The sequence below is a fragment of the Uloborus diversus genome, chromosome 6, assembly GCF_026930045.1.
Source record: "Uloborus diversus isolate 005 chromosome 6, Udiv.v.3.1, whole genome shotgun sequence".
In the NCBI taxonomy this organism is placed as follows: domain Eukaryota; kingdom Metazoa; phylum Arthropoda; class Arachnida; order Araneae; family Uloboridae; genus Uloborus; species Uloborus diversus.
Window position 1 is genome coordinate 63,436,794 of NC_072736.1, and position 27,869 is coordinate 63,464,662.

The following is a 27,869-nucleotide window of genomic DNA, read 5'->3' on the forward strand; positions in this document are numbered from 1 at the left end:
GTTTTGCCACCAAGGCTCTACATTTAGAGTTAGTTAGTGATATGACATCTGAAACTTTTATTGCTGCTTTGCGCAGATTTTGTTCCCGAAGAGGAGCTCCAAAGCACATCCATTCTGATAATGGTACTACCTTTGTCGGGGCTAAAAAACAGTTGTCAACTATATATAACTTTGTGTCCTCTATTAATAAAGATGAAAAAATAAGTTATTTCTTGTCCCAAATGAATATTGAATGGCATATGATACCGCCACTAAGTCCTCACTTTGGTGGATTATGGGAGGCAGGCGTTAAATCAGTAAAATCTTATACATATAAAATCTGAGTATCTATCTATCTATCTATCTATCTATGTCCAAGCTTCTTCTCCCGAACGACAGTGAACTGACCATCGAACCAGGTATCGATGGATTCGTCATCTTCCCGTCTTCATGTTTGGCTATTTAACATAATCCTCCGATAATAATTAGCGGAGATATCAATTAAAAACTATTAATTATGACTCTTAGATTTCAAAATCAAATCCATATTTTTCGAAGGCTTTCCTCCATTCAAATTATTATTCAGTGCTTCAACTCAACTTTCCGGATGAACGCTTTTATTAAAATTTACAGCGTGAAGAAAATCATTGAGATGAAAGATCTGTTGCCATTTCTTTTTCTCGAATATAAAGAAATAAAATTAGGCTTTTGTTTTAAGGCTTTTCCTGTAATCAGGGTGTTTAAGTTGTTTACTTTTCGATTATTTTGCCGTAATCTGCAGCAAAATTTTGCTGTTTTTTTTTTTTTTGTTCAAGCCTGATTGTTAAATACGCGTCACATGACATAACTTTCATTTTCGAGGAGGACCGTGCACGTCGTAAAGTAAATGAGTGATTTACAAGTTATTTGAGTTCTTTGAGGGTTTGTACCTGGAAAACGGATTGATGTAATTCTTGTACGACCATGTGGATAGAATCCATCCAAATATTTATCTGAGTGGTATGTTGCATTAATAAACACCCGGGCAACGCCGGGTAGTAGACTATTTTATGTAAAAAGCGGATTGTTATTGTGCATAAATATTTCCGATATAGTCTATCAGATGTAATTCAGTTTAACGTGAGTAAAGATTATAGTTGATAATGCATATATTTTCCCCTTTTGTGCTGACTGAAAATGTACTCATAACTTGTATCATTGATAACGATTATTAACGTTGATGAGGTGTTTTGGCAAAAATATGTTTTACTGGTGTTTTGCATACCTTGCTTTACGCGCATTTATTTATTCCTTAACGCGTTAGAAACTAGTGTCAGTGTACTACAAAAGCATCAACTGGACTGCTCTTACATTTTTTAGGTAGCCCGTGCAACGCCGGGCACGCAGCTAGTTTCATATAAAACGGGTTATCGGGAATACAAATTTAACGTTTGAAGAACTAACCACTCTTCTGACTCAAATCGAGGCTTTACTTAATTCTCGTCCTCTCATTGCACTTGATGATAGTGATTTGAGCCAGTTGAGCATGTTAACACCCTCCCATTTCTTGATAGGTGAAGTAATTTCTTCTTCTCCTGAGTATGTACAGGAAAGTAAGTTGTCACTACGCTCTAGATGGGGTATTGTTCAAAAAATGAAACTTGGATTTTGGAAAAGATGGCGTGTGGACTATTTGAGTTCACTGCAAAATAAAAAAAAAAAATGGAAAACTAAAGGCATTAATTTTGTTGTAGGGGATATAGTCCTCATAAGAGAGGATAACGTTCCTCCTTCTATTTGGCCTTTGGGTAAAATAATTGCTACCCATTCAGGTAAGGATGGTGTGGTAAGAGTTGTTACTTTAAAAACTGCAAAAGGTAGTTTTAAAAGGCCAATTGTAAAATTGTGCAAACTTCCAACACATCAAGAATAGTTTCTTGATGGGTGGGAGTATGTTACGGCTTCTTCCTTTTACGTACAATGTTCGGCTTAATAGTTTTTCTTTTTATCGTCTGCGGTTTATATTTCTTTTATGTATGGCAACAGCGAAGAATTGTAACGGAACAGGTGGGAGTTTGTGAATAACAACGTGTGAGTTGAATATTTTTTCTCGCCCTACGTCGGCGGAGAACTGTATTATGTTATATTCAATAAAATATCTTCCTTTGTTTAAATACGTTTTGGAATTAGTTAATGAAGTTTAGAATTATTGATATATGAGATTTTCTGAGTGAATTGGAAGAACAGCAGTGCAGTGTGAAAGGTTCCTTAGCTAACCCACCTGTGTTACATACATCCACTGTGTATCCCTTTCAATTCTTATACATATACCTTTCTCTTCTCACTAACCACCACAACATAAACAAATGTACGCCTGTAACGGCGATTCGCTAGCTCGGTACAATTCTAACTATTTATATCATTATCTGTCACGATCGCCCATTTCCGGGCATTTTACTTTTTACACACGTTTGCCACGGCGCTGAAATGACAACTTCACCAGCATTCCACATCCGAAATCACTCCTTATCACATTTGAATGCTGCTTGGTGGTGGACGGCGGTGGCATTTATTGGTTTTATACTGTATTACTTTTATAACTTGTATATACTTACGCATTCACAGTTTTAGTGCATTATGTATTACTATACAACACTACTCACGACGTAATAATCAAATGTACTTTTGTAACGGCGAACTCGCCTCCTATGTACCCATCGACTACTCTACTATCCTCTCAGCATCATGTTTTATAGCATGGTTTTTTCGAATTGTTTTGTGCTTCTATGTCTGTTTGTCAATATGTACTGTAATTGTCTGTGATCTTGTTTGTTTGTATGTGTGTGCATTGTTATATGTATATGTTGAATGTTTAAAATAAAGCTCCGGGGGTCCTAAACTGGTTAAATCACTTAGTGATAGGTACAGTGGGCCCCCGGAGAGTGAAGTGAAGGTCAAGATGGACACTGGTGTTTGGGTTGAATGTCTGATGGTTCATAGAGATGAAGAAAGCACTGTGACAGCTGATCGGACAATCAATCTGTCATCACGATCTGTTGTGACCCTAGGTGGACCACTAACATCCTGACGCTGAACTCTGCCACTTTCCACCCATCCTTGCCAGTATCTTCGAATCGCCGCATGCTTCGACGCAAATGACGAGCGATTCTCAACCAAATTTGACCAACCGGCCTCTTTCAATCCGATAATATGACCTCGTTTAAACTCTGACAGTTCCTCGTAATGAGCACGAACCATGTGGCGAGGTATTTTTAGGTTGTTGAAAGGTAATCTGAATCGCAATCAAATCGAAAGTTTTAACAACTGTTGAAGAACTGCTCATCTGCTGGATGCGCAGTTACGATGCGCTAGAGATCAAACAATTCATTCAATGGACACCAAATTTTAATCATTTGCACATCTGGTCAAAACAATCATGCATGAGATGTTGAAACAGGTTTTTTTGTCATTTTGTTAGATTCCTGTTGAACCGACGGTAATTTTTAGAACACTTGCGTTGCCCCCTCCCTGTATTTCTGAAATTAAACTCTAGTTGCACTTCTGAGTTGTTTAAAACTAACACCATTCATAAAATTAGAGATTTTTTTTTAAAAACTTAATCTATCGTTTAGGAAGAATTTAGAGCATTAATGTACAAAATTGATTGAAGACGTTTTGAATGGTGACATAATTCGGAAATCAAAGGGACTTTTGAATTTTTTCTTCAGAAGTGCTAAAGTCGACTCAGAAACTCTTCCGAGGCGTTGGTGGTACTAAACAAATGAGGCCGAAGTTGGGAACGAAGTTTTTTAATGTTGTGAGTTACTCCGAAATCAGCGGGTGACCTCCCCTCGCCCCTCCGTTGTCGTTTCAAGCATTTCTTAAATATTTAGCGATTATTTATTTTGCTCAAGAAATGTCATTTTGCGTACTTCTCATTCTTGTTTCATCTTTGTTTCGTAATGCGCCATCTTTTTCTCATCATTTATAGCGATCGATTTTTTTCTATTGTAAGTAACTATTTTCATGTATTTTTATAAAATCAATGAACGAGTTATTTTCATTTTCATCATATTTTTAATGATATGTTATAGAAAAGTTTCAAGGATTTTCTATTAAGCAATTTTTTAAATTTCAGCAAATTATCGTTAAATTGAAAAATTTAATTTGAACTTGTTTGTAGTGCTTCACAAAAGATTTTAAACAATCAAATTGTTCGATATCATGTGTGGAAAACATCAGATCAAGTAGTATATGCATTCAGTTATTATTAACTTGGAGTAAATATCGAGTTTTTTTATTGTAGCTGCGTTTTAAGAACCTCACTCTTTTCATGCCTCTTTCTTTTTTCAGAAAAATTTATGTCACTGTTATAGCTTTTATGAAAAATGCAAGTTTTTCTATTCATGAATTTTAAATAAGTATAAAAATATTCCTATCATGATTTAATATTGTAATTTATCTGTTACCTTTTTTGTTTAATTTAATGACTAAAAAATGTCTACGTGCATCTTTCCACTTTAATTGCGTAATCTGTTGACGGTTTTATATTTTTATTCTTAAAATTTTTTTTTGAATGTTTAAACAACATAATTTAAAGTTCTTTAACTATGTATAGTGTACATAATCCAGACATTATTGCAATATTGTTGAAATCTTAGTTATATGTTCAATTAAAAAAAACAAATCAGTTGGTTATTAAACAGTGTCTTTGTTTTTCTTCTTTTTTTTTTTTTGGCTGTTGTTCTTTCTCTATCATCATACAACAGTCAAAAAGAGAAGCATAACTACATCCTATATAGATTGTACGTAGTACGATCCAAAATTTCGGGGACAAGCTGTAAAATATTTTACCCAGAATAGTTCACATTACCGAAGCACATCCACCTTGAAAGGGTCACCTTGAGGGACTATGTACCAGCGTTCATATAACTTTTGGAAACACTCCTGGAAGCCTTTTTCGCAACCTACTATGATGTAGCTTTATCTTCTCCTGACGGAAGAAAGCGGCGTCCATGCAAATGTTTTTTTGCTTGGTACAGGTAGAGTCATACGGAGCTAAGTCCGACGAAACGTTAGGTTATTTGCTTGTCGTATCAGAGCGTTGATCAATCAAACCATGCATCCTCAACATAAGAGTTGCCATCTTCCCCACGATGAAGCTAAAGCAGCAGTGGAAGAGTCCTTACAGGAGGTTGCGAAAAATGGCTGCCAGGAGTGCTTCTAAAAGCTATACGAACGTTGGCAGAAGGGCATAGTCGTTCAAGGTGATTATTTTGCAGATAGATGTGCTTCGGTGATGTGAACTATATTCAGGGTAAGGTTTTATACTGCTTGTCATCGAATTTTTAGATCATACTACGTATGTATGAGTTTTCAACTTACTACTTTATAACGTTTCTGAGTGACGCAAATTTTAGCGTATGAAGACATCAGAAGAGAACTTGTGATAATTAACTGAGGAGGTGTTCAAAATGGATATTTTGGTCATTTATATGTTCTTAGGTACATATGCGTGTACAGATGTGTCGAAAAAAACTTGTAAAGTTTGAATTGGGTGATCGTAAAATAGAAATTAGGTCGAAATTTGATTTTTTTTAATTACAAGTCCTTATTCGTAGAAAGGAAGTAAAGTGAAATGAATAAATGATTCTTTAAATCCCTGACAATCTTATCAATTTATTTCCGTTAGATTTCTTTTAGCCATCGGCCATCGGCCATCGGCAATCGGCCATTTGGAGGAAAACAATCGGCAATCGGCCATCGGCCATCATTGAACATCGGCCCATCGGCCAAAAAGTGCCATCGGTCGAGCCCTACAAAATAGTATGATTATAGTTAAGGGTTATAGTTTTAGTATTGTGCGAGCAAAGAACATTTGGCGAGATTTCGCATGTCAGTTAAACCATATTTATTTTTTTATCATGAGTGGAATAAAATGGTAGAAATATTACAGAATTCGATAAGTTTAAAGAAATAATGTTAGATCAATTTAAAATAAAACTACCACCATATATCCATGAGAACGTTGTTGATGATTTGCATGGTATGACATAATTAAATCGTAACGCAGAAATTAGAAAAAATACGAAACAAAAAAAATTAAAATTAACCGATTCGGCAAGTTGAGAAAAATAACTCAGCTACAAATGCAAAACAATTAGCGTTAGCCAAGCAAGGCAAAGAAGTATCCTCTTCTTTTGATAATAATTCGTAATGTCATATAATTAAATTATCTAGCATTAATTGTTATTCTTGTCAGGCCACAATTATTATTTAGTTTTATCAAGAATTGATAAATATCGAATTCAACATCGTGGAAATGGCTGCTTAGAACGACGAAATACGTAATTTGCATTAATTTTTGACGTTTAGTAATGCTTTTTGAATTCTCATTTCTTTCTACTTGGGCCAGAATATCCACAAGACTTTGACAATTAATTTGAAAAGAATAAAGCAAAAAAATCGTGCATACGAACAAAATTTACTAGGCTTATGAGCATTTTTTTACGCTACGGCGCGGCGTGCGTTTGTTTTACCTTTTTCATCCGCCATTAGACGGTGGCTGCAGTGCCCCCTATAGTTTGTTGGAGTTGCGAATTATCAAATTATCATGCCGTGGCACGAGTTTCATTCTTGAAACACGCGGGTTACTCGATCATCGGCTGTTATTTATATGAGGATACATAAAAGCTCTGTCTGGTCTTTGACAACACCAAGATTATTACATAACCAAAGATGCATAATGACCATGAAGGTATTCATGCGCGCATCATAATGCAATGATGAAGGACAGCGTCCTTATCTCCCTGCAAAATGACAGACAGCTGTGTCTACATCACATCTTCGTTCAGCGAGAAGCACTTGAAAAGCGCAAGGGCGTACTTTTATTTCTTTTTAATTTTTCGGACGAACTCATGAAAAACCTGGAAGTGCCCGACAAAGGCTACGCGTGGGTGATCGTATTTTGCGCCGCCGTCATCAACACGATCGTGTCGGGCCTGTCGAGAATGGTCGGCCTGCTCTATGTCGCGATCTTGGAGGAATACGCAGTGCCGCGCAGAGAAGCATCTTTGCCTTTCACAGTCAGAAATGCCATCCGTCATCTAACAGGTGAGCTCAGGGTTTCTCAAACTCATAGAGTCCGTAGAACACCTTCTTAAACTTTTTGCGGAACCCGCCTATTCAGGCCAGTGACGTGCACAGAAATTTTGGAGCCAGTCACAATAGACTTTTCTGGGCCCCCTTCCAAATTGTTTACCCCTATATTTCACCCCTAGTTTAAAAAATATTTTGCCTCTCTTCAGGCTCGGGCCCGGGCCAACAGGTGTCCCTTCTTCCCCCGTGCACGACCCCGATCCAGGCCCGTCATATGGGGGAAGGGGGCAATTGCACCCCCTGGCTTTGTGAAATTAATGTGTTTACATGTAAATGGCGTTGTTTTCGTTTTTTTTTTTTTTTGTATAATTTGCATTTATATATCCTTTGCCCCCCCTCCTCCCTGGAGGAATTCGAAATCAAGGTCCTTCCCCTATATTAAACCTAGTTATTTTACGTCGTTCTTGAAACTTCATTCCTATCTCAATCTAGAGCCGTAGTAGCTAACAACTGTTATGAAGTAGGGTTCCTCTCAAGGGTCCGAAATGGTAACCAAGACCTCTTCTCGGATTCCTGAAGGAAAGTCTTGAGAGGTGACTCCGAAAAGAGTCACAAGTTATTCTACTACATTCAATACATGAAAATAATAAATACTAACAAATTATATTATAACCTGACACAGATATTTTTTTCTTTTGGGAAAATTTTAGAAAAGGAAAAAAGAGAGGAAAGAAAAATTGCTCCTTTTTTTTAAAGTCTTTCGTTAAACTTTAGGAAGACAAAATAATCTTTTTTTACCCTGAAAGGGGGGAAAAAAATGAATTCTTACCAGGGCCGCGCCAAGCCTGATCGGCGCCGTCGTGCAAATGTCTTGTGAGCACCTCTATGCTCTGGCGTTCAGGGAAAATATAGTTAACACCTGGAGGGAGATTATTTTAGACAAATATAAAATGGAAAAAAAAAGTTTGTCATTTAATTTATACAAAAAATGTGTGAATATTAATCTTGGAATATGGTGTAAGTTTTTACTTCATACCTCGATATTGTTTCGAGTTTAGCCGCTCCTCTGATATGCAAATAATGCGTTTTGGAAAAGGAAAATATTTTTAATATCGAAGTTAACGCCACTTTGAATATCGCAATTTTAGACAATCATTGGTCAAATGGTTATGGGACAAAAGATAAAAGTGGCTCCGCGGAAATTTGTAGAAGATGAAGCCTTAAAACGCGATGATAGGCCATGTTTATTGACGTTACAACAAGGGATGAAACTCTGGGATTCCACCCGATGTTTTTTTTTCTTTTCTTTTTGAAAATTATATAGAAATCAATTCTTCTTCTCCCGTCTAAATTCTTAAAATTGAGCTTCCAAAAACGCAATTGTAGGCAACTTTGAATATTTTTACAGGAAATGGATTCCGGCACTCCCCGCAGGAAAATTTTTCAAAATTTAAGTCCCAAAAACTTAAGCAATATTCTATGATATTAGGGGAGAAGAGGTTTAGAGGCTATTCCTCCTAAGTTGTTCGTAAGTCATAGTCAAAAAACCTATTTTTTGATGATATTAAAGGAAGGCGGTTCAGATGCCCTTGCCCGAATACTTTCTGCAATGAAAATTTTAAAATCGCGGTTGTAAGACCATATTTGGTAACATTAGGGCCGGCAATCTTTCGAAATTGAAGTTCCAAAAACGCAATTTTAGGTGATTTTCGAGCGCAGTTTCAAGTGATGTTGTTTAGTATTCAGGATCCCCCTCCCTGGAAAATTTTCCCCGGAAATTTTGCAAAATTGAAGATCTGGAAACGAAATTTGGAACTTTGCATAATGCTTTTGTCGGGGGAAGATTCGGAGGAGTGGAATTTTAGAACTTTCATATTTTCAGATGAACTATAAAAAGAAAAGTAATAAAGAAAAAAGAAAAGAAATAGGACGGAGGGAGACGAGTAACTGACTAGTTAGCTGTAACATTTGAAGACTTTTAATTCAAAGGTTTCATTAATAGAAAAAATTAAAGTTTTACCCCAACATCATTATTTTTTTCATATTAAAATAACTTTCTTTTTCAAAGACGCGTTTTTTTCTCTTCAATAATAAAGAATATTTTTGAAAAACATTCAACTCGGCATTCTGGAAGGATGGGGCAACCAAAGGGGTGCCCTGTGGACCCCCCTCCCCGGTTGCGCCATGGAACAGGAGGATACTGATTATATTTCAAAATTGAAGGATAACATTGTAGAGGATATTCCACCTTAAAATCTAAAACTTGCCGGTAAAACAAAAAATTCTAAATTACAGAATCGTTAAAAAGGCATAGAATTTAATATCTGAAACAAACACATTGTCCAAAGCTCTTTCTTTAACTTAATGCACAAATAGTTGAAGAAAAAGGTGGTGGGGGAATCGAGTAATTATGGTCAAGCCGTTACTCTTTTGGAACTAAAAAACTTACTTTAATTATTGCGTACAATATATGTGTATTATGCACAGTGGCTAGCTAGGGAGGGACGGAGGGGGCAGTCCGCCCCGGGCGGCACTTTTTGGGGGGCGGCAATTTCACACTTTTGATGCGAAAAAAATTAACGCGTTTTCCCTATAAGGAAATCATGCATTTAATTTATTACTGGAGGCAAAAAAGAAAAAAATGGTCTTCGAATTGTAAGGTTTTAGCACGACTATGACAATACAATTACTTCAATACAAAATAGTTTTTCTTGTGGACATCTCAGCACTATTTGTTTTTTCTCTTCCTTCGTCTGAAGCTACAAACTGAGGGACGTGGTAGTGTAAAGTCAAGGGACCATGTTTTTTTTTAAGCTGTTAAGGTTAATTATTACGGAGGAAACAATAAATTTCATACCCTTTGGTTATATGATAAAGCTACAAACTTGATTTTAAGTAAGTTCCGAGGAAATTACTGTGTTTAAAAAAAACAAAACAAAAACAAAAAACACTTTTTTAAAGGAAAGTGACCACAAGAGTAAAGGAGAGAGGCGATTTCTTGCTCATTTCAGGATAGCATTACCTGTTTCAACAATTGCTTTGATTGGTCATTAATTACAATGTTTTCACTGTGACAGAATAAATTTTATGAAAATTTTTTAAAAAAAAATTCACAACTCGAATAAAAATTGCTTGTACTACTGCACTATATCAACTAATGCAATGACTAATGCTTTTTATGCAATGAGTTTTACATTTAGTCATTCCATTTAAGGAAAGGGTTTTAATTAGTAAAATGCCCACTACCCGAGGTCGAATCATTGGGAAGTTGGAGGAAGGCCGCAGTGTGACAAGTGTGGCTGCAGAGTTCGGTATTGCTCACAACATCGTTTCACGACTTAGGAGACAATTTCAAACTACAGGAACAGCTATCCGGGGGTTCAGTAGTGGTCGTCCACGAGGAACCACACCCGCAGATGACCGGTATATTGTCTTACAGGCCAGAAGAAACAGGCGGCAGACAGCGGGAGAAATCGCTAGACACACGACACAGGCGACTGGACGACCGATATCGCGTTTTACCGTGGCCAGAAGACTGCACGGTGGTGGTCTGTTTGCACGATGCCGAGTGTACGGTGTGTACCTCTAACGCCTGCCCATCGGAGAAGGCGTTCTCTGTGGTGCCGGGAACACCGGAATTGGAGAGACAATGAATGGGGACGAGTACTCTTTACAGATGAGAGCAGATTCAGTCTGAGTAGCGATTCTCATCGCATACTCATCTGGAGAGAGCGGGGAAGCCACAATCGTCCTTCGAACGTCATTGAAAGGGACAGGTATGGAGGTAGCGGTGTTCTCGTTTGGGGAAGCTAAAGCCCTGTATTCGTCTCTTAAGTGGCGACACAGTTTGATCTATGCACTGCGTGCCGCTTTCGACTGCGATTGGAGGTGGGCAATCACGTGGGCTCAGTCCGCCATTTTGTGTCGCTGCCTGTGTGATTTCACTGTGCGGAATACCAGATATTTTCTCTTTGCTATGCGTAATTTTCATCAAAAGCTATCTTAAATGTGAAGATGCCTTGGTGTAGTGCATTTGGATGTTCCAACACTTCAAAATCGGGTCACAAGTTGTATCGTTTACCTATTGGTAAAAGAAATGAAGGAAGAAGAAAACTGTGGCTGGATAGGATATCAAGAGATCGATGGATTCCCAATCAAAACTCAAGATTGTGCGAGGTAAGTGTTCAATTTAATATTAATACACTTATTCAAGGCTGAATGATATTTCAATAAAAATGTTTCTCTCGTATATTTTAGTTTCATGAATAAACTAAGTAAAACATAAAAATCAAACTGGTGTTTAGTACAATAACTACAAAAAATTACTGAGCATGAATAAAAATCAGCTAGCAAAACTGAAAAACTGATATGTATACAATTTTGATTAATAGTACGAAAATCAGTGCAAATATTTGAAATAATAATATGGCACAAATCTATACAAATTTACATAGAATTTGTCCAATTGTGCAGTAACAGTTCGAGCAATAAACATTAACATTTTACATTACATGTTTGAATTACTATTTAAACGTCTCGTTATTGCTTGTTTCAGTCATCGCATGTAGATAGAACGGTTAAATATTAGTTTTGAATTCTGCAATATTCAATATATTTGAATTTAAGATCGTACCTGTAAATAAGAACCTGTAATAAGTGTTTATTAAAAATAAAAAGAAAAAGAATAAAATATTCTAAGTCCTTAATCTTCTTTAACTGCAAGTCAAAAATATTTAGCTGACAAATTTATCTTTTTTTTTTTTTTTTGTGTGTGTGTGTGTGTGTGTTATCCTTTAAAAATTATTTTTATATTGTGATAGCATATATTATTCAATTTTTCCTAGACTTTCATTTTTGTTTGTAAACGTTAAAAACTTATAAAACTATAGTTTCTTAGAATGTAAACTCTTAAAAATGCTTTTTATTGGCATGGAATTCATTCTATTTATATGTTATTGGTAATATTTCACCAATAGATTAAAGTGGTTCATTTGTTATTTAAAAATTTTCTTTTAAATACATTATTATGAATTTTTAATAGGAACATTTTACGGAGGATCAATTTGAAAATCATAGAGCTGATAACAGACGTCTTTTAAAGCAGACTGCAGTGCCATCAGTGTTCAGCCATCGACCTCCACAAAAACCGAGAAAACTCTGTAAATATATTTTACTCAAAGATCCTGAAGTGAACGCAGTACACTCTATTGATTTTCCCATGGATGATAAAAATGGTACGTACCTATTCACACAAAAGTTATCTTTAAATGCTTTTGTAAATTTAAAAAAAAATTAAATTAAGGCTTCATTGCAGGTAACGATGTGCAGCTTTGCGCAGAAACTCCTGAACTTCAAGCTGCTCTATCAGAAAACATTGAAGGTAAACAGTTCCCAATTAAATTCATTTTTTTAAAGGAATATTTCCTATTAATTAATTTTTATTTATTGTACGTACAAGAAGTGTCAGTACTTAATTTGCCTAATTCATTTAAGAACTAAAATTTGCCTTTTGGCTCGAGAACCGAATTTAGTTCCACACCCCTCCCCCGTGCTTTAAAATATAAGCGGCTTTCCTTGAATGTTATAACTAAGTCTCTTTAAATCTTTAAATGGTGATTTCAAAATTTAAGTTGATGAAACGTTGTTAAGCCTCTGAATCCAAATATGACCACCGCTTTCCCCCATTACGTCCCACCTTTCCGAAGTGACATCCCTCCCTCCATTCCCCCCCCCCCCCGGTTTTTGACACATTTATTGCCATTACTTTTATTTGGAGGGGAAGCGATCATTATATTAACTATTAATATTCTCCTGAGGGGCGAGAAAGGTGCAAAGTTCCATAGCCTAAACCTTTCGAGCAAGCAGGGAGGCTCATGTTGCGGGCGGGGGGGGGGGGGGCTGTATTTTCCCCTAAAATATTTTTACAATTATATTGTTGGGAATGTATGTACTACCCCATTTTTCATTAGCTCAATATATTGTGTTAAAAAAATTTCACTACAGAAAATTTAAAATAAATGTTAATGTCATTAAAAGTGATCAAGATTCGGAGGAAATGCTTGAAATTGTAGGTATTCAATGAGAAAATATATCAAGTAAAAAAATAAGCGAAACTTTTGTTTTTAAATAAGTAAGTGGCTAACCTTGATTTGAATTATCTAATTATGTTCAAAACTATCCCTGTAATCCCCCCTCCCCCTTGGTAGGTTTTTAATAGATATATTTTTAGTCATTTGTTTTCTTCTAAATGCAAATTTTACTTAAATGTAGTTTTTTTTTAAAAAATAAACTCTCGATTAGCATTGTAATACACTTATTTTGTAGGTTCTGAACAATCAAGGTTAAAGAATCAAAGTTCCGAGGAAACGTTTGAAATTGAAGATGTTCAATCAGAAAATGCAGAAGGTAAAAATAGCATAATTTTTCATACTTGAATTTTTTTTTTAAAGGTCCGTATATTGTTTAATTCTAAAAAATATTGCAAGTACGAAGAATTAATATTCAGCTCTAAATTTACATGTTTACATCATTTGGAATTTTTTGTTGTCATAATATCCAACATTCGGTATCTTAGAAGCATATTGGCATATTGTTATTATTTACATTATTTTGAATTTTTTGTTGTCATAATATCCAACATTCGGTATTTTAGGAGCATATTGGCATATTGTTATTGCTTACATTATTTGGAATTTTTTGTTGTCATAATATCCAACATTCGGTATTTTAGGAGCATATTGGCATATTGTTATATTTTCTTTGTATATAAATATCTCTTTATATAACTTTTAAATATTCCTGCCCCTTTCACTCTATTTATTTATTTATTTATTTCATTACTAAAAATAATTTCTTAAGTTGTTTTTCTCTCTTTAAAAATAGTTCGTCTAAAATCAAACCTTCGAATCGATCATACAAAACTTGAAAGTGAGGTTTATAAACAAATATGGTTTTGCTATTTTGTTCCTTAATATGAATTTTTATTTTTTAGTCAATGAGCTACTACTAGCTGAGAATGAGTTTTCCCTATCACATGAAGAACCTTCCTCGAGTGCGCATATTGAAGAGATCGGAAATCTTAAAAAATAAGTTGCAAGTTCTGCAAAAGAAGTTACGGAAAAAAGAGCAAGAACTGGGCACTTTTCAAAAGCAATTTGCTACTTTATTCACTGAAGATCAAATTGCGTCTATGAAAAAAGGCATCAGTAAAAGACAAGTATGGTCTGATGAAAGTGTAGAAAAAGCTTTAAAAATATATTTAGCCTGCAGCACCAAAGGATATAATTATTTAAGAGAAAGCGGTTATCCATTGCCAACTTTAAGAACCCTTCAGAGACGAATACAGAGTTTTATACTAAAGCCAGGTATTTCTCACGAAGTTTTAAATCTTTTGAAACTTAAAATTAGTTCCATGTTACGTGAGGAGAGATATGCAACAGTCATGATTGATGAGATGCAAGTAGCAGAAGGTTTGATTTTAGATGCGTTAACAAAATGTGTGATTGGAGCTCCACCAATACCTTCTGCCGATGGGACTTTCGAAGAGGTGGCTAATCATGCATTGGTTGTTTTTGTAGGAGGCATATCGACACGCTGGAAGCAAGTAGTTGGCTACCATTTCACAGGGCAATCGATTTGTCCTTTTACTTTGAAAAAAATTATATTTCAAGTTATTGAACAGTGTGAATCAATTGGGATGACAACTGATTCTGTTGTCTCTGACATGGGGCCTCATAATCAGGCTTTTTGGAGGGTATGTGATGTCGGTGTTAAAAGAATAAAGAAAAAAGATCTTCAGATTCAAGCTTTTTGCCCCCACCCTGTAAACAGTTCCCGAAAACTATTTTTTATAGCAGATGCCCCTCATGTGTTAAAGAATCTTCGCAACCATATTACTCAAGGTCAAACTATCTTTCTACCTGATGAAATTGTGAAAGAGCAAAACCTTGTTACAAATGAAGTATCCATTCAACATATTAAAGACATGATCCTGATAGAAGAGCAGAGTGAACTTAAGTTATGTCCAAAAATAACAAAAAATTGTTTAAATATGGGGCATTACGATAAAATGAAGGTTGGGCCGGCACATGCTCTAATAAATCATTCTGTAGCTGTAGCCTTGAGATATTATGTTACTTCAAATAAGCTAGATAAATCTGCACTAGCTACAGCTTGGTTTATTGATACAGTGGCAAAGTGGTTTGGAATTGTAACTTCCCGCTCACACTCATCACTAAGTTTAAACAAACGTAACTATGATGAGAGTATAGCATTTCTTGAAAACGTAACTTGGCTTTTCAGCAATTTGAAAATTGGAGTGCGCGGTATATGGAAGCCTGTACAAGCTGGCATTGTACTGACAACATCGTCTATGTTGGCTTTGCATGAGACATATTTAAAAGACTATAAATTTAAATTTCTCTTGTTGTCAAGATTTTCTCAGGATGCCATTGAAAACCTTTTCTCCACAATTAGATTAAAAAATCCTGTTCCCAATTGCAAGGAATTTAAAACCTGCTTGAGGATGGTTATTCTTTCGCAATATTTCACGTCTGGCGTGAAAGGGAACAGTTTCAGGGACCCAGATGAGGAAACGGGAATACCCATTATTCAGTTGTATTCTGAAAATAAAACAGGCATTGCACAGGAATCCCTACTTGAAGATGTTCTTTCTTTCGACATTGATTTCAACAAAAGTGACATCGAAGTGTGGGATCCAAATCGTGATTTTTTAAACATTACCTACACTGAAGCACTGTCCTTTGATATTGACTTCTGAAAAGATGATATTGAAATGCATAGTGATATTATTGAGATGCAACTACCAGAAAATGAAGAAAATTCATTATATTATTTATCTGGATCAATAGTGAAAGTTATTTTAAAGAGGAGCAAACTTTGCCCCATATGCATTAAGACATTATCTGATGACTCTAACTGTAATAATAGTATTCAATTATTTTCAAAGTTAAAGGAATTTAGAACTGATGAAAATAGCTTAACTTACGTCTCTGATGAAGCATTTCATGTATTTCTACACTTTGAGAATCTCTTTAGATCCAATGAAGAAAAAATTCTTAAAGCAGAAATTGATCTAAAGCTGTTACAGGACTTGTTTGTAAACGCTGCTGTGGAACATTTTTCAGATTTTCCTCAATGCTGTGACTTACTTACCAAAATTACAAATATCTTTGTCCCTTACAGAGTACAATTTTTACTTAAAAGTACAAATCAAAATTTAGAGCTGAGAAAGGCAAAAAAATGTTCCAGCAAAGCATTGGAATGAGAATTGCCGCCTCAGAGATTATGTAAATATTTTATCATAAAGAATTGACTTCTATTTGGTATTTCAAATTAATTTTAAGACATCTACCTACTCCATGTATGTATCATGTACTTTTCGCACATTGCTTAGCGTAAAAAATAGTTTGTGTGTAACATCATATCAAATTTTAAACACTTTTCCACTAATAGTGAAATACTGTTGCAAATACAGATATATTCCATTTTTCAATTCAATTCTGTGCAATTTCAGATACATTTTGAAACTATTGTTGAAATTGTAATATTTTTTACTTTTCATGAAAATGTCAGATAGTTTGTTGATTTTTATGGTATGATAAGGATATTCACTAAAATCATATATAGTTCCTTCAAATATTGTAAAGCTTAACTATGTAACGGCACCTAATAAATTGCTAGCAGCGGTAAAATATTCGCCTTGTTTTTAAAACTGATAGTTCTGAGTTTAAGAAAACAAAGCCGTCAAAATTTAAATATGCTAATTATTTTATTTATTTCTAATGTAAATTTTCTATTCTCAAGATATAAAAAATGTGAAATTATTTATTTAAAAAATTAAGCTTCTTTGAGATTGCAGTAACATATAACTCAAGCCAATTTATAAATTATCTGAAGTTTTTTTTTTTTTTTGGTCCGGAAAAATGCTGTTTTCGTTTAATTATTCGACGTGAAAATTTTTCAATAAAAAAAATATATATGATTTATTCTAGTGTCTGTTGATTTATTAAAATTCATTATTGCAATTTATAACAGTTCGTCAAAGATGTAATCTGCACTCGTTTATTTGAATTCCTATTGGTATCAAATGATTCAATTACTATTATTTTTTTTATATTGATTTAAAACTGGTTAAAACACTTTAATATGAGTTTGTTGATTTTTAAAGAATTAGTAGTATCTTTAAAAATCTGGTTTAAATGAAAGGCATTTTTTAATTTAAAATCGTCATGAGAAACAAGCAAGTGTTGGTAAAATGCAAAAAAAAAAAAAAAAAAAAAAAAAAAAAAAAAAAAAAAAAAAAAAAAAAAAAAATACGGAAGAGTCCCACTGAAAATAAAACCTTATTAGTTAAGGCAAAAAGAAATTTTGCAATTTTTTAGATGTGAATAATTTTCCATAAGAAAACTACACACATTAGTAATATAAATGATACTGCTTTATATGAATAAGTTCAAACTCTTGCCCAAGTTACAAACACTTTATAACATAGTTAATTTGGCTCACTACTTTTCTACTACACCAAATTTCTAATCATAAATCGCATATTCAAAGCACTTCAGGTAATTTATAACTCAGAATGTCTTTATGGTGAAAAAAAAAAGGAAATTACTCTTAAAAATATCGAAAATTCCTTCGAAACACATTTTTACTAATATGCGGTTTAATAATAAATAATACATTTTACTAAGATAAAATTCAACATTTTTGTACGTATATTGTCAGTTACATAAGTTACACTTAAAAACCTGTAAACATTCGTTGATAAAAAGATACTTTTCAATGAGCGAAACTCGGTATTTTTCTACTATTGAGATAGGGAGAAAGTTGCGGAACGACACAAAATGGCGGACGCCGGAGCATGTCGCCACTTAAGAGACGGATCGAGGGCTTTAGGTTCCCCTACTAAAGACCGGATGTTTCTTGCTGGACAGGACACCCATCACAGGGATGTTTCTGCCTTCAGTCGCATTGCGCTCCATGCTACTTTTTCAATAAAGCTTCTTTTTATCCCTCTGATTTCTCTTTCAGCAAGTGTTGCTTACATTACACATGTCCTTACGTATTGGGGATCTTACGGTATTAAATGTGTTGATTTGGAAAGCTTTTGTGCAAAGTTATATTGAAAAAACCGTCTCGTCCTTAATTTTTGCACACCAGTGTATATCCGATGTTTTGATATATATCCGATATTTTGGTATACATCACATTTTGATATGTATCGGATATATTCAATCAGTGGGGGAAATTTCGATAACTGGGAATCTGGCACGGTCATCTCATTTTTGGCGTAAATAATTTTATTTTGATAACCCTGCTGATTTAACGTAACCCTATGTGAATAGATGTTTCCGATCTCTTTGTTTCGATTTGGAAAGAAAAATACCTCTCGCGTAGGCGCTGGGGCCAAAAATTGACGCCAATGAAGAAAGATCGCCAGATTCCCAATTATCGAAATATCCCCAATCAGTGCAAACTCAAACCTTTAAATAGTAACTGTGTCCTCAAATAACTGTTGTTTATTTTCTTACATTATTATAATAATTAGAAAATCGCCTGTCAAGATATGACGGGTAAAAAATGCTTCTACATTTGAACGAAGCCATTGCCTGTTTGATGATATTTTGATAACTGAAATTTTAACCCTAACTCCAGTGGATGAACCCTAAACTCCAATAGACAGCGTTCATTGTTGACCACTTTTTCGTTTCTTCATTCCCCTGAAATGACACGGTCTTACCAGTAAAATAGTTAAGTTACCGAATCCAGTTCAGCCTTGTCACAATAAAGCCTTTCCCTGCATGTTAAACATTACTAAAACATATTATCGGAACTCCAGCGCTCGAATACGCTACCTTGCGGTGATTTACAAAACTGCAAATGAAACTAAAACATTGCCACGTTGCGTTCCACGTGTGTCTGTTGACGTAAACACAGGCAGCTTGTTCTGAGTAGTTATTAACGCAATCGATGTGTCTTAGTTTGCTTTCAGCTACAGAAATTAATTCGTCCCTTAGTAGTATTCTCGAGCTTCTCAAAATAATGTTAGTTTTCATTATTTCCTTAATAATTGGTGAAAGCGAAAATTCTGGATTAACAAACTTGGATAACGTTATACAAGGTAAAAATTTTTATTGTTTTGTATGAATTTGTAAGAATATGGGTTTTTTTTTAATCTTAAATTAATTAAACTTACTATATTTTACAGCAGCATTTAGTTGGAATGGACAGTATGCAAAATATTTTCTTGAATATATTATCGTAGAACAAAATGAATAACCGAGAAAGAATTTACTTTATTCCTTTTATTCTCAGCTGAAAAGTTTCGCCAAATTTGTTTAGGGTTATAGTTTTAGTATAGTGCGAGCAAAGTAGCCTTGGCGAGATTTCGCGTTTTTAGTTAAACCATTTTTAATTTTTATCATGAGTGGAATAAAATGGTAGTAAGATTACAGAATTCGATAAGTGAAAAGAAATAATGGTCAATCAACTGAAAAGAAAACTACCACCATATATCCGTAAGAATTCTGTAGATGATTTGCATAACTTGACATATAATTAAATCGTAACTCAGAAATTAGAAAAATCGAAACAGAAAAATTTTAAATTAACCGATTCGGGAAGTCGAGAGAAATAACTCGGCAACAAATGCAAAACAATAAGCGCTAGCCAAGCAAGGCAAAGAAGTATCATCTTCTTTCGATAATAATTTGTAATGTCATATTGAATTTTCTAGTATTAATTGTTGTTCTTGTCAGGCCACAATTATTATTTAGTTTTATCAAGAATTGATAAATATCGAATTCAACATCGTGGAAATAGCTGCTTACAGGGCCGATCCTAGCAGGTGTGCAGAGTGTGCGCCGCACAAGGGCGGCCAAAGCAAGGGGCGGCCGCAGGCCGCATCATATAGTTCTTATAATCAAGTAAAATTCTTCAAGAATTTTTCACAGGATAACTTATAATAAGTAGAATAAATATGCTTATTTTTAAATGTTCAATTGTCAAAGTATGTTGTCGATTTCCCTACAGCATAGCATAGTTTAAGAAAAATAGAATGTTAGGGAACATTGCTTTGGTTCATTGTCCATTAATATCTACTCTTAACACACATGCTTCATCTGATTGCAAAGTTTGTGACAGAAACGGTAATCAGCCATGGATACAGGGGAGGGGAAAGCTCCCCTTCTGAAGCATGAAATGGTGCCTTCTAAAAGAAGCACCCAGGGTGGCGACTAATGTTTACCCCCCAAGCTTTTATAGACCTAAACAATGAAGACATATTTTATTTATTAAAAAAAAGCTAAACTGATTAGATACTCCCGCAAGCATTTCAAACAACAAACTATGTAACAAACTCTGTGTTTAACAATCGTGGATGCGTGGTGAGAAAGTGAAAAATTGCGACTCCCTTGAGAGTAACATATATGAATGACGAACTAAAATGTTGTACTTTTCCCCCTTTAGGACAATATTTCTGATTAAAATCTTGAATGAACTGCCCGGTTTCAGATCAGGTAGGAGGACAGGGCCCTTGCCCCGGGAAGCAAATTTAAATGTAGCTCCAAAACGAAGGTCCAAAAGGATGCCATGACCTCCTTGACGAAACTAAAGAAGGCTTAAAATTACGTTTCTAGGACTTTACTTTCGGAAAATTTCGCAGGTTGAACCATCGATCTTAAGGTCCCAATTAAGTCTCTGATTCACCTCTTCCACCTTAACTTAATTAAACATAGCCTAAAAATGTTGGCTCCAAAATGCAAAACGGGTTTCCGGACGACAGCCCTTCCTATCATCAAACGTCATATAAAATTGCTTTGGCATTTTTCGAAATTTTTGCAGTGGAGGACCCCGAAATCCATTCGCAAACATTTACCAAAGACAGTCTCAATTAGCGTCTTTAGAGAAGCCCCTAATTCAACCCTCTCCCTTAACGTATTGAAAAATAAACTAAAATTGCGTTTTTCAAACATCAGTTTCAAGAACTTTTGGGGAAAGACCCCGGATCCCCCTTTTCTCCAACGCAATCACTATACCTAAAAATTTCGTTTTTAGACGGTTCCGTGGAGCCACAGCTTCCTGCCAAAACTAGCCTGAAATTGACTTCAGTTTCAAAAACGTAGTTCGTGAGGGCACACTGAACCCCCGCCCGCTCTTAGTCCCATCGTTATCAAACAATGCTTAAAATACGATTTTGGGACTTATATTTCTAAAGAATTCCGGAGGAGAACTACCAGGTTTATGTAACTTTTCACGGCGTTAGGGCATATCCATCAATCGTCGAGGTGAGGTGGACAAAAGTCTATAATTGTATTTTTCAGACATTAATGTTGAAAAATATCCGAAGGATCCGTAGAAGCTTCCCAGTTTTGTTAACGTCACCAAAGTAACATAAAATTGCGATTTTAGAAACATCCGCTTAAGAGCTCCAAAATCCTTCCTTCCCCCAAAAAAACCTATAATGGATTTCAGTTCCGAAAAATGTTTTGGTTTGGAATATTTCCACGTTTCCCCTATTGTTTTCAAATCTAGCCAAAAAACGGGTTATTGAAAAAATAGTGCCGAGAAATTACCGGAGGATAGCCGCCAGATCCCCGATCCCCTACTGTCACCAAAGACGTCCTAAATTTGCGTGTTAAACTTATATTTCGAAATCTTTCGATAGGAGACGATTGAATTTCCCTCCCTCTTGCAAGGTCAACTAAGGTAACCCGAAATTGCGGGTTTAAAATTTTAGTTTCGGAGATTTTTCGGGAAGAACGCCGATTCTTCCTAAGCTACGGTCTTAAAAAATAGCTTCAATTGATTTCAATTTTGAAAGAATTTTAGGAAAGAACTGCAACATTACTTTCACCTAAAGTCTCGAAAAAGTTCCTAAAACGTCAATTTCGAAAATTTCTCCATGCACCTTGAATATACTTGACTCTTTTGCCCTTGCAACCAAACTAATCACAGATTAACTAAAAATATTTTTCATACGCCAATTTCGATAATTTTCTTGGAGCAATCCTCCTCCCCTGAACCCCTGACACCTCCTCCCACGCTTCCCCTTCCTCCGTCCCTTCTCTAATGTCACCGAAGAAAGACTATAAAATGCGTTTTTACGACTAGCAAATTTTGGTATCTATTACTTTCTTCAAAGATATGAATTGTACCAAAGGAGTTTCTTACTATAAAAAATTTCATCCTTTTTATAAGATCATTCTTCTGTTTCCCCCCCCCCTTTTTTAAATTCGAACTTGGCATAGAAATTTAAAGAAAGATATATATATAAACGTTAAAGATTAGTCAAAATATGCAAATTACTCTTGAGGGGCGGCACATTAGGTCTTTGCACATGGGCGGCCGACACCCTAGGATCGGCCCTGGCTGCTTAGAACTACGAACTACGTAGTTTGCATTAATCTTTGACGTTTAGTAATGCTTCTTGAATTCTCATTTCTTTCTACGTGGGCCAGAATATCCACAAGATTTTGAAAATTAATTTAAAAAGAATAAAGTGAAAAAATCATACGTACGAACAAAAATCACAACACTTTTAGCATTTTCTTCGTTACCATGTGCGTTTGATTTAGTTTTTAAGTCCGCCATTAGACAGTGGCTTCAGTGCCCCCTATAGTTCGTTGAAGTTGCGAATTAAATTGTCATGCCGTGGCACGAGTCGTTTTGAAGACGTCACGAGCGTTTGTATGAGCAAGGCTTCACTCGATACAATGAGCTCAGTCATTTCTCAAAAGATTAAAGGCGCCGACTTGCCCACAAGAGAGTGCTGTAGTATAACCGGGGAAAACTTTGTTTACAATTAGTGAACAAATTATTTCTGCAATAATGATGTTGTTTCAATTTTTAAAGTAAAATTTCATTGATATGGTTAACCGATGCAGGGTGAATTAACGCCGTACCAGTTCTGCTTTTCAGGAAAAATTGATTCCTTTTTCAGGAAAAGCTCGTCTAAACTCAGGATTCAATTATTTCTCCTGTCAAGAAAACTGTGGGACAATTCCTTCAATATTTATTGATAGATTTAATGAAGAAAGTATTGCCTAAATTTCAGCTAAGCCTAAAAAAGTTCGAGCTAAAAACGCAAATTACTTCCGCCGCAATTGAGTTAGAGCATTGAAACAAATTGTTTAGAACGCGGAAAATTCTACCCTTTTCAATGATGTATAATATTAATATGTGTAAGTAATTTTTCACCCCTTTAATAGCCAATAATAGGCAATTTACGTGAAATTTGGGCCTAAATTGGAATAAAAAAAGAACTATTTATCGGATTTTTTTCGAATTATAGCCAATGTTACTCAGTAAGAAGGCACCTTTCATGCAGTGAAAGAATTTTTCAAATAGTTGCAATAGTTCCGGAGATTACCTCGAACATATAAACACACAAAAATTCGTCCTCTCTCTTTATATTAGTAAAGATTTAAAGGAATTATTTAATGGCGCAATCGTCAAGATTTCGGCAGTAATCGTTTTATTTTGACACTAGTGATACCCGCACGGCTTTGCCCGTAATAGAAAAATCAAAAGGTCTTTTGGTTCGCCTGTATATTTACAAATAATGTATGGTGAATTTTCTCGCCAGTTGGCTTGTACCCATCTTACGGTTCCACGTTATGATAATTTCGTATCTCGCCAATTGGCTTTTGCCCATGTTACGGTTCCACGTTATGATAATTTCGTAATTTACTCGTCCATCTTATGATATTTTCTTTCTTAAAATTGGAATAGAAAAAGAACCACATCGAATTTTCGAAAAATCGCTTCGAGGTGCACACCCCCATGCTACATACTAACTTTGTGCCAAATTTCATGAAAATCGGCCGAACGGTTTAGGCGCTATGCGCGTCACAGACGTCCTACAGACATCCAGACATCCTCCGGACAGAGACTTTCAGCTTTATTATTAGTAACTAGTGGCACCCGCACGGCTTCACCCGTAATAGAAAAATTAAAGGTCTTTTGGTTCGCTTGTATATTTACAAATAATGTATGGTGAATTTTCTTGCCAATTGGCTTGTACCGACGGTACAGTTCCACGTTATGATAATTTCGTATCTCGCCAATTGGCTTGTGCCCATGTTACGGTTCCACGTTATGATAATTTCGTAATTTATGATAGTTTTTTTCTTAAAATTGAAATAAAAAAGAACCACATCGAATTTTCGAAAAATCGCTTCGAGGTGCACACTCCCATGCTACAAACTAACTTTGTGCCAAATTTCATGAAAATCAGCCGAACGGTTTAGGCGCTATGCGCGTCACAGACATCCTATAGACATCCTACAGACATCCAGACATCCTCCGGACAGAGAGACTTTCAGCTTTATTATTAGTAAAGAAGATAATTTTGTATCTCGCCAATTGGCTTGTGCCCATGTTACGGTTCCACGTTATGATAATTTCGTAATTTATGATAGTTTTTTTCTTAAAATTGGAATAAAAAAAGAACCACATCGAATTTTCGAAAAATCGCTTCGAGGTGCACACCCCCATGCTACATACTAACTTTGTGCCAAATTTCATGAAAATCGGCCGAACGGTTTAGGCGCTATGCGCGTCACAGACATCCTACAGACATCCAGACATCCTCCGGACAGAGAGACTTTCAGCTTTATTATTAGTAAAAGAAGATAAAGAATATCGGTAAGAATGCAACACATTTTCTTTTTGATATTTTTCCGTTATAGGTACGTCACTTTGTTGGTGAGTGGTTTTCTCTACCTTGGCGAATGATGAAAAATTAATCACATCATCAACGGCGAAATTTGAAAAATTAGGCTTACATCGCTGTTATGTTTGCTTCTCTTTTCTAATTTTACAAATTTACAGAGACTTTCAATTTTTATTTTTAACTCGGTTTATTTATTCAGTTGATTATGTTACATGATGATGGAGAGTTTAAAATTAATTTGGCGAAATATTTTAAAACGATTTTTCATAGTATTAAAACTCTCGTTTTTGATGTGCTGAATAATTTTACTTTGTTTTGATTAAAAATCCACAACAAAAGACAAATAATGTATGGTTTCCCCAATTACATAAATTAGGTCATTAAAAAGCATCCGATGTTTTATCACATACGTATTTATTGAAAGTTAAAATAATCCTCCCAGTAAGGAAACAAGCCTCGCAACGACATTAAAAGTTCCTGTAAAAGGCAGTGGCGGCTCGTGGGAGGGGCCCGGGCCCCCTCACTTTTTTTCAGATAACTTTTTATTATTATTATTATTATTATTATTTGTGCGAACGTGTATAAAATTAAAAAAAAAATTGTATCGTATTTTTATGTGGATTATCTATTACAAAAGTGTAAAACTAATGAGGTGCGGATTGTACGCTGCCGCGGATTATCTGTGTGCGTGTGTGAGTTTTTCTTCTTCAACACCAACGCATTGAACCTCAATGTTTGCAGCAGGGATTCGCCGAGACCGTTACCCTGCCGATATGTTGTTAATTTTACATAGCATGAATGCACTCGATTCAGGCTATGAAAAATATACAACATACAGTAAAGGGAGAAGCCTTCATTTGCACAAGAGATAACGTTTGCTCCTTTCTTTGCTCTTTGTCTTTAAGTAATTAGCGTAATATGATAACAATTTAGAAAAGAAATAATCATTTTTTAGAATATTTTTTTATATTAGATTTGAACATGCCTTAAAAATTACTACTTCTTCGAGTTTTTGATTTAGTTGCTAAAATTGTATGTTAAATCATCGGAATATCCGCGAATTATACGAAGTTTTTTTTTTCCATCACTCCGATTTTAGGACTTCAATTTTGAAAGAAATTGCAGGGGAGAGCTCTAGAACCACTTCCTGTAAAAATCTTGAAAATTTGTCGACTATTGCAATTTTGGAACTGCAATTTCGAAGAATTTGGAGGGAGGAGGAGGAATTGATTTCTATTTATTTTTCAAAAAATAAATAAATAAGTAAATAAATAAAACGATCGGGGAGAGTCTTGGAGCCCCATCCCTTAGCCTAACGTCAATAAATATGGACTGTAACAGCGTTTTGAAGCATCAATTTCTACAAATTTCCGTGGAATCCCCTGTACCCTTCTTTCCCCTAACATCATCAAAGACGATAAGATAAATAAATACCTTTGTGCTGAACAGTAAAGTAAGACAAAACAACGTTAGAAGAAGCACAAATTTGTAAATTACAGCAGACACGTGTTTCGGCGTTACAGGGAACGCCTTTTTCAATGCAAAACATAATGAGCTTATGGATGAAAAGACATCCGACAAAAGCCAAGAGCAGATATATATTCTTCGAATTGGTTTTAGATTTTGGGATTTCAGGTCCCTTTATCTTGTTTCAATTGTGAGAGAGAGTAATTAAAAAATAAATACTATATGGGGAGACCCCATAAATTTATTTATTTTTATGTGATTTAATCACTAGAAAGACTAGTCTTAGAGAAAACAGACAGAAAAACATCAGAAAAAAAATGCTGATTTAAACAATTTAAAAAATTTTTAGATTCGAACTTCAGGCAAGTCCCATTGGACGAGAGCTAATCCTCAGATGGGAGGAGTGCTTCCATTGGCTCAAGGAGGCTGGAAGGGGTGGGTCGTATCTGCACGTCTGGCTGCAGTAGTTTGAAAATTTTTGATAGTTTCAAAATTTAGAATCATAGTGTTTGAAGGGTTTTTATACTGTTTGATGTTGGAGATGTAGTGAATTTGATCTGCAATGTTAGGGTTTTGGTGGGGGTGGAGTTTTGTATAGAAATTGGTGGCTTGATTTCTAATGTATTTTGTGATTGATTCAACTCCTAGGTCTTTGTGCAGAGTATTGTTTCTGACATATTTAAGAACTTTGGTAATAAGTCTAAGAATCTTATTTTGAAATATTTGTAGGGAGTTGATGTGGCATTTTGCCGCATATCCCCAAATCTCAATTGCATAGAGGAGTTTTGGTCTCAGAATAGTAAGGTATAGTAGTCTTTTGTTTGAGAGACTGAGTTTGGGAGAGACCAACAGCGAGTAGTTTGTTATCATTTTTTCTTTACATTCCAACACTTTGTTGGTAGCATGTTGTTTGAAATTTAGATTTTCAGCAAGTTGAATACCTAAGTATTTGACCGAATTTGAATAGAGAATGTCGTTTCCATAGAGTTTTATAGGAGGGGGAAAGAATTTTACTTTCCCTTTAGTGAAATAGATGAGTTTTGTTTTGTCAGTATTTATGTCGAATCTCCATCTTATAAACCATGATTGTAATCTTTTAGTGTGTTCTTGGAGGAGGAGATGGGCGATGTCGGGATCGGGGTTTGTAGCAATAAGGGCCGTATCATCGGCAAACATAGATATGAGGGTATTGTTGTAAGTTGGAACATCATGGGTGTAGATGTTGTAGAGTTGCGGCGAGAGTGCTGCCCCCTGTGGGAGGCCAGCTTGGATTGGGTGTTTGTTTGAGAGGGAATTTCTGATTTTGACTTGAAAAGATCTGTTTTGTAGGAAGGAGTTAGTTATTTTTATAAGATATTTAGGGATTTTTAATTTAATCATTTTGTAGATTAGCCCTTTGTGCCATACTTTATCAAATGCTTTGGAAATGTCTAGGAAAAGTCCAATTGAGCGATGATTTTTCCGTAAGCCTTCAGTAATATGATTTGTAACTCTTAAGAGTTGATGTTTTGTAGAGTGTTTATTGCGAAAACCAAATTGATAATTTGGTATCAAATTGTGCTCGTCAAGATATGAGTTGATTCTTGCTAATAGAATTTTTTCAAAAATTTTTGAAAGGGAATTTAGTAGGCTTATTGGCCTATAATTTTGA

General features: G+C 35.2%; 1 protein-coding gene across 1 annotated transcript in view; it reads left to right on the plus strand.

Annotated features, from left to right (window-relative positions):
• Positions 1–6,869: 6,869 nt before the first annotated feature.
• The window catches only part of LOC129224782 (monocarboxylate transporter 9-like), a 68,498-nt gene continuing 47,498 nt past the window's right edge, over positions 6,870–27,869 (plus strand). The window contains exon 1 of the mRNA XM_054859330.1: positions 6,870–7,071. Within this exon, the coding sequence (XP_054715305.1) occupies positions 6,876–7,071 (196 nt within the window). The 5' untranslated portion in view covers positions 6,870–6,875. The remainder of the gene's footprint in view (positions 7,072–27,869) is intronic.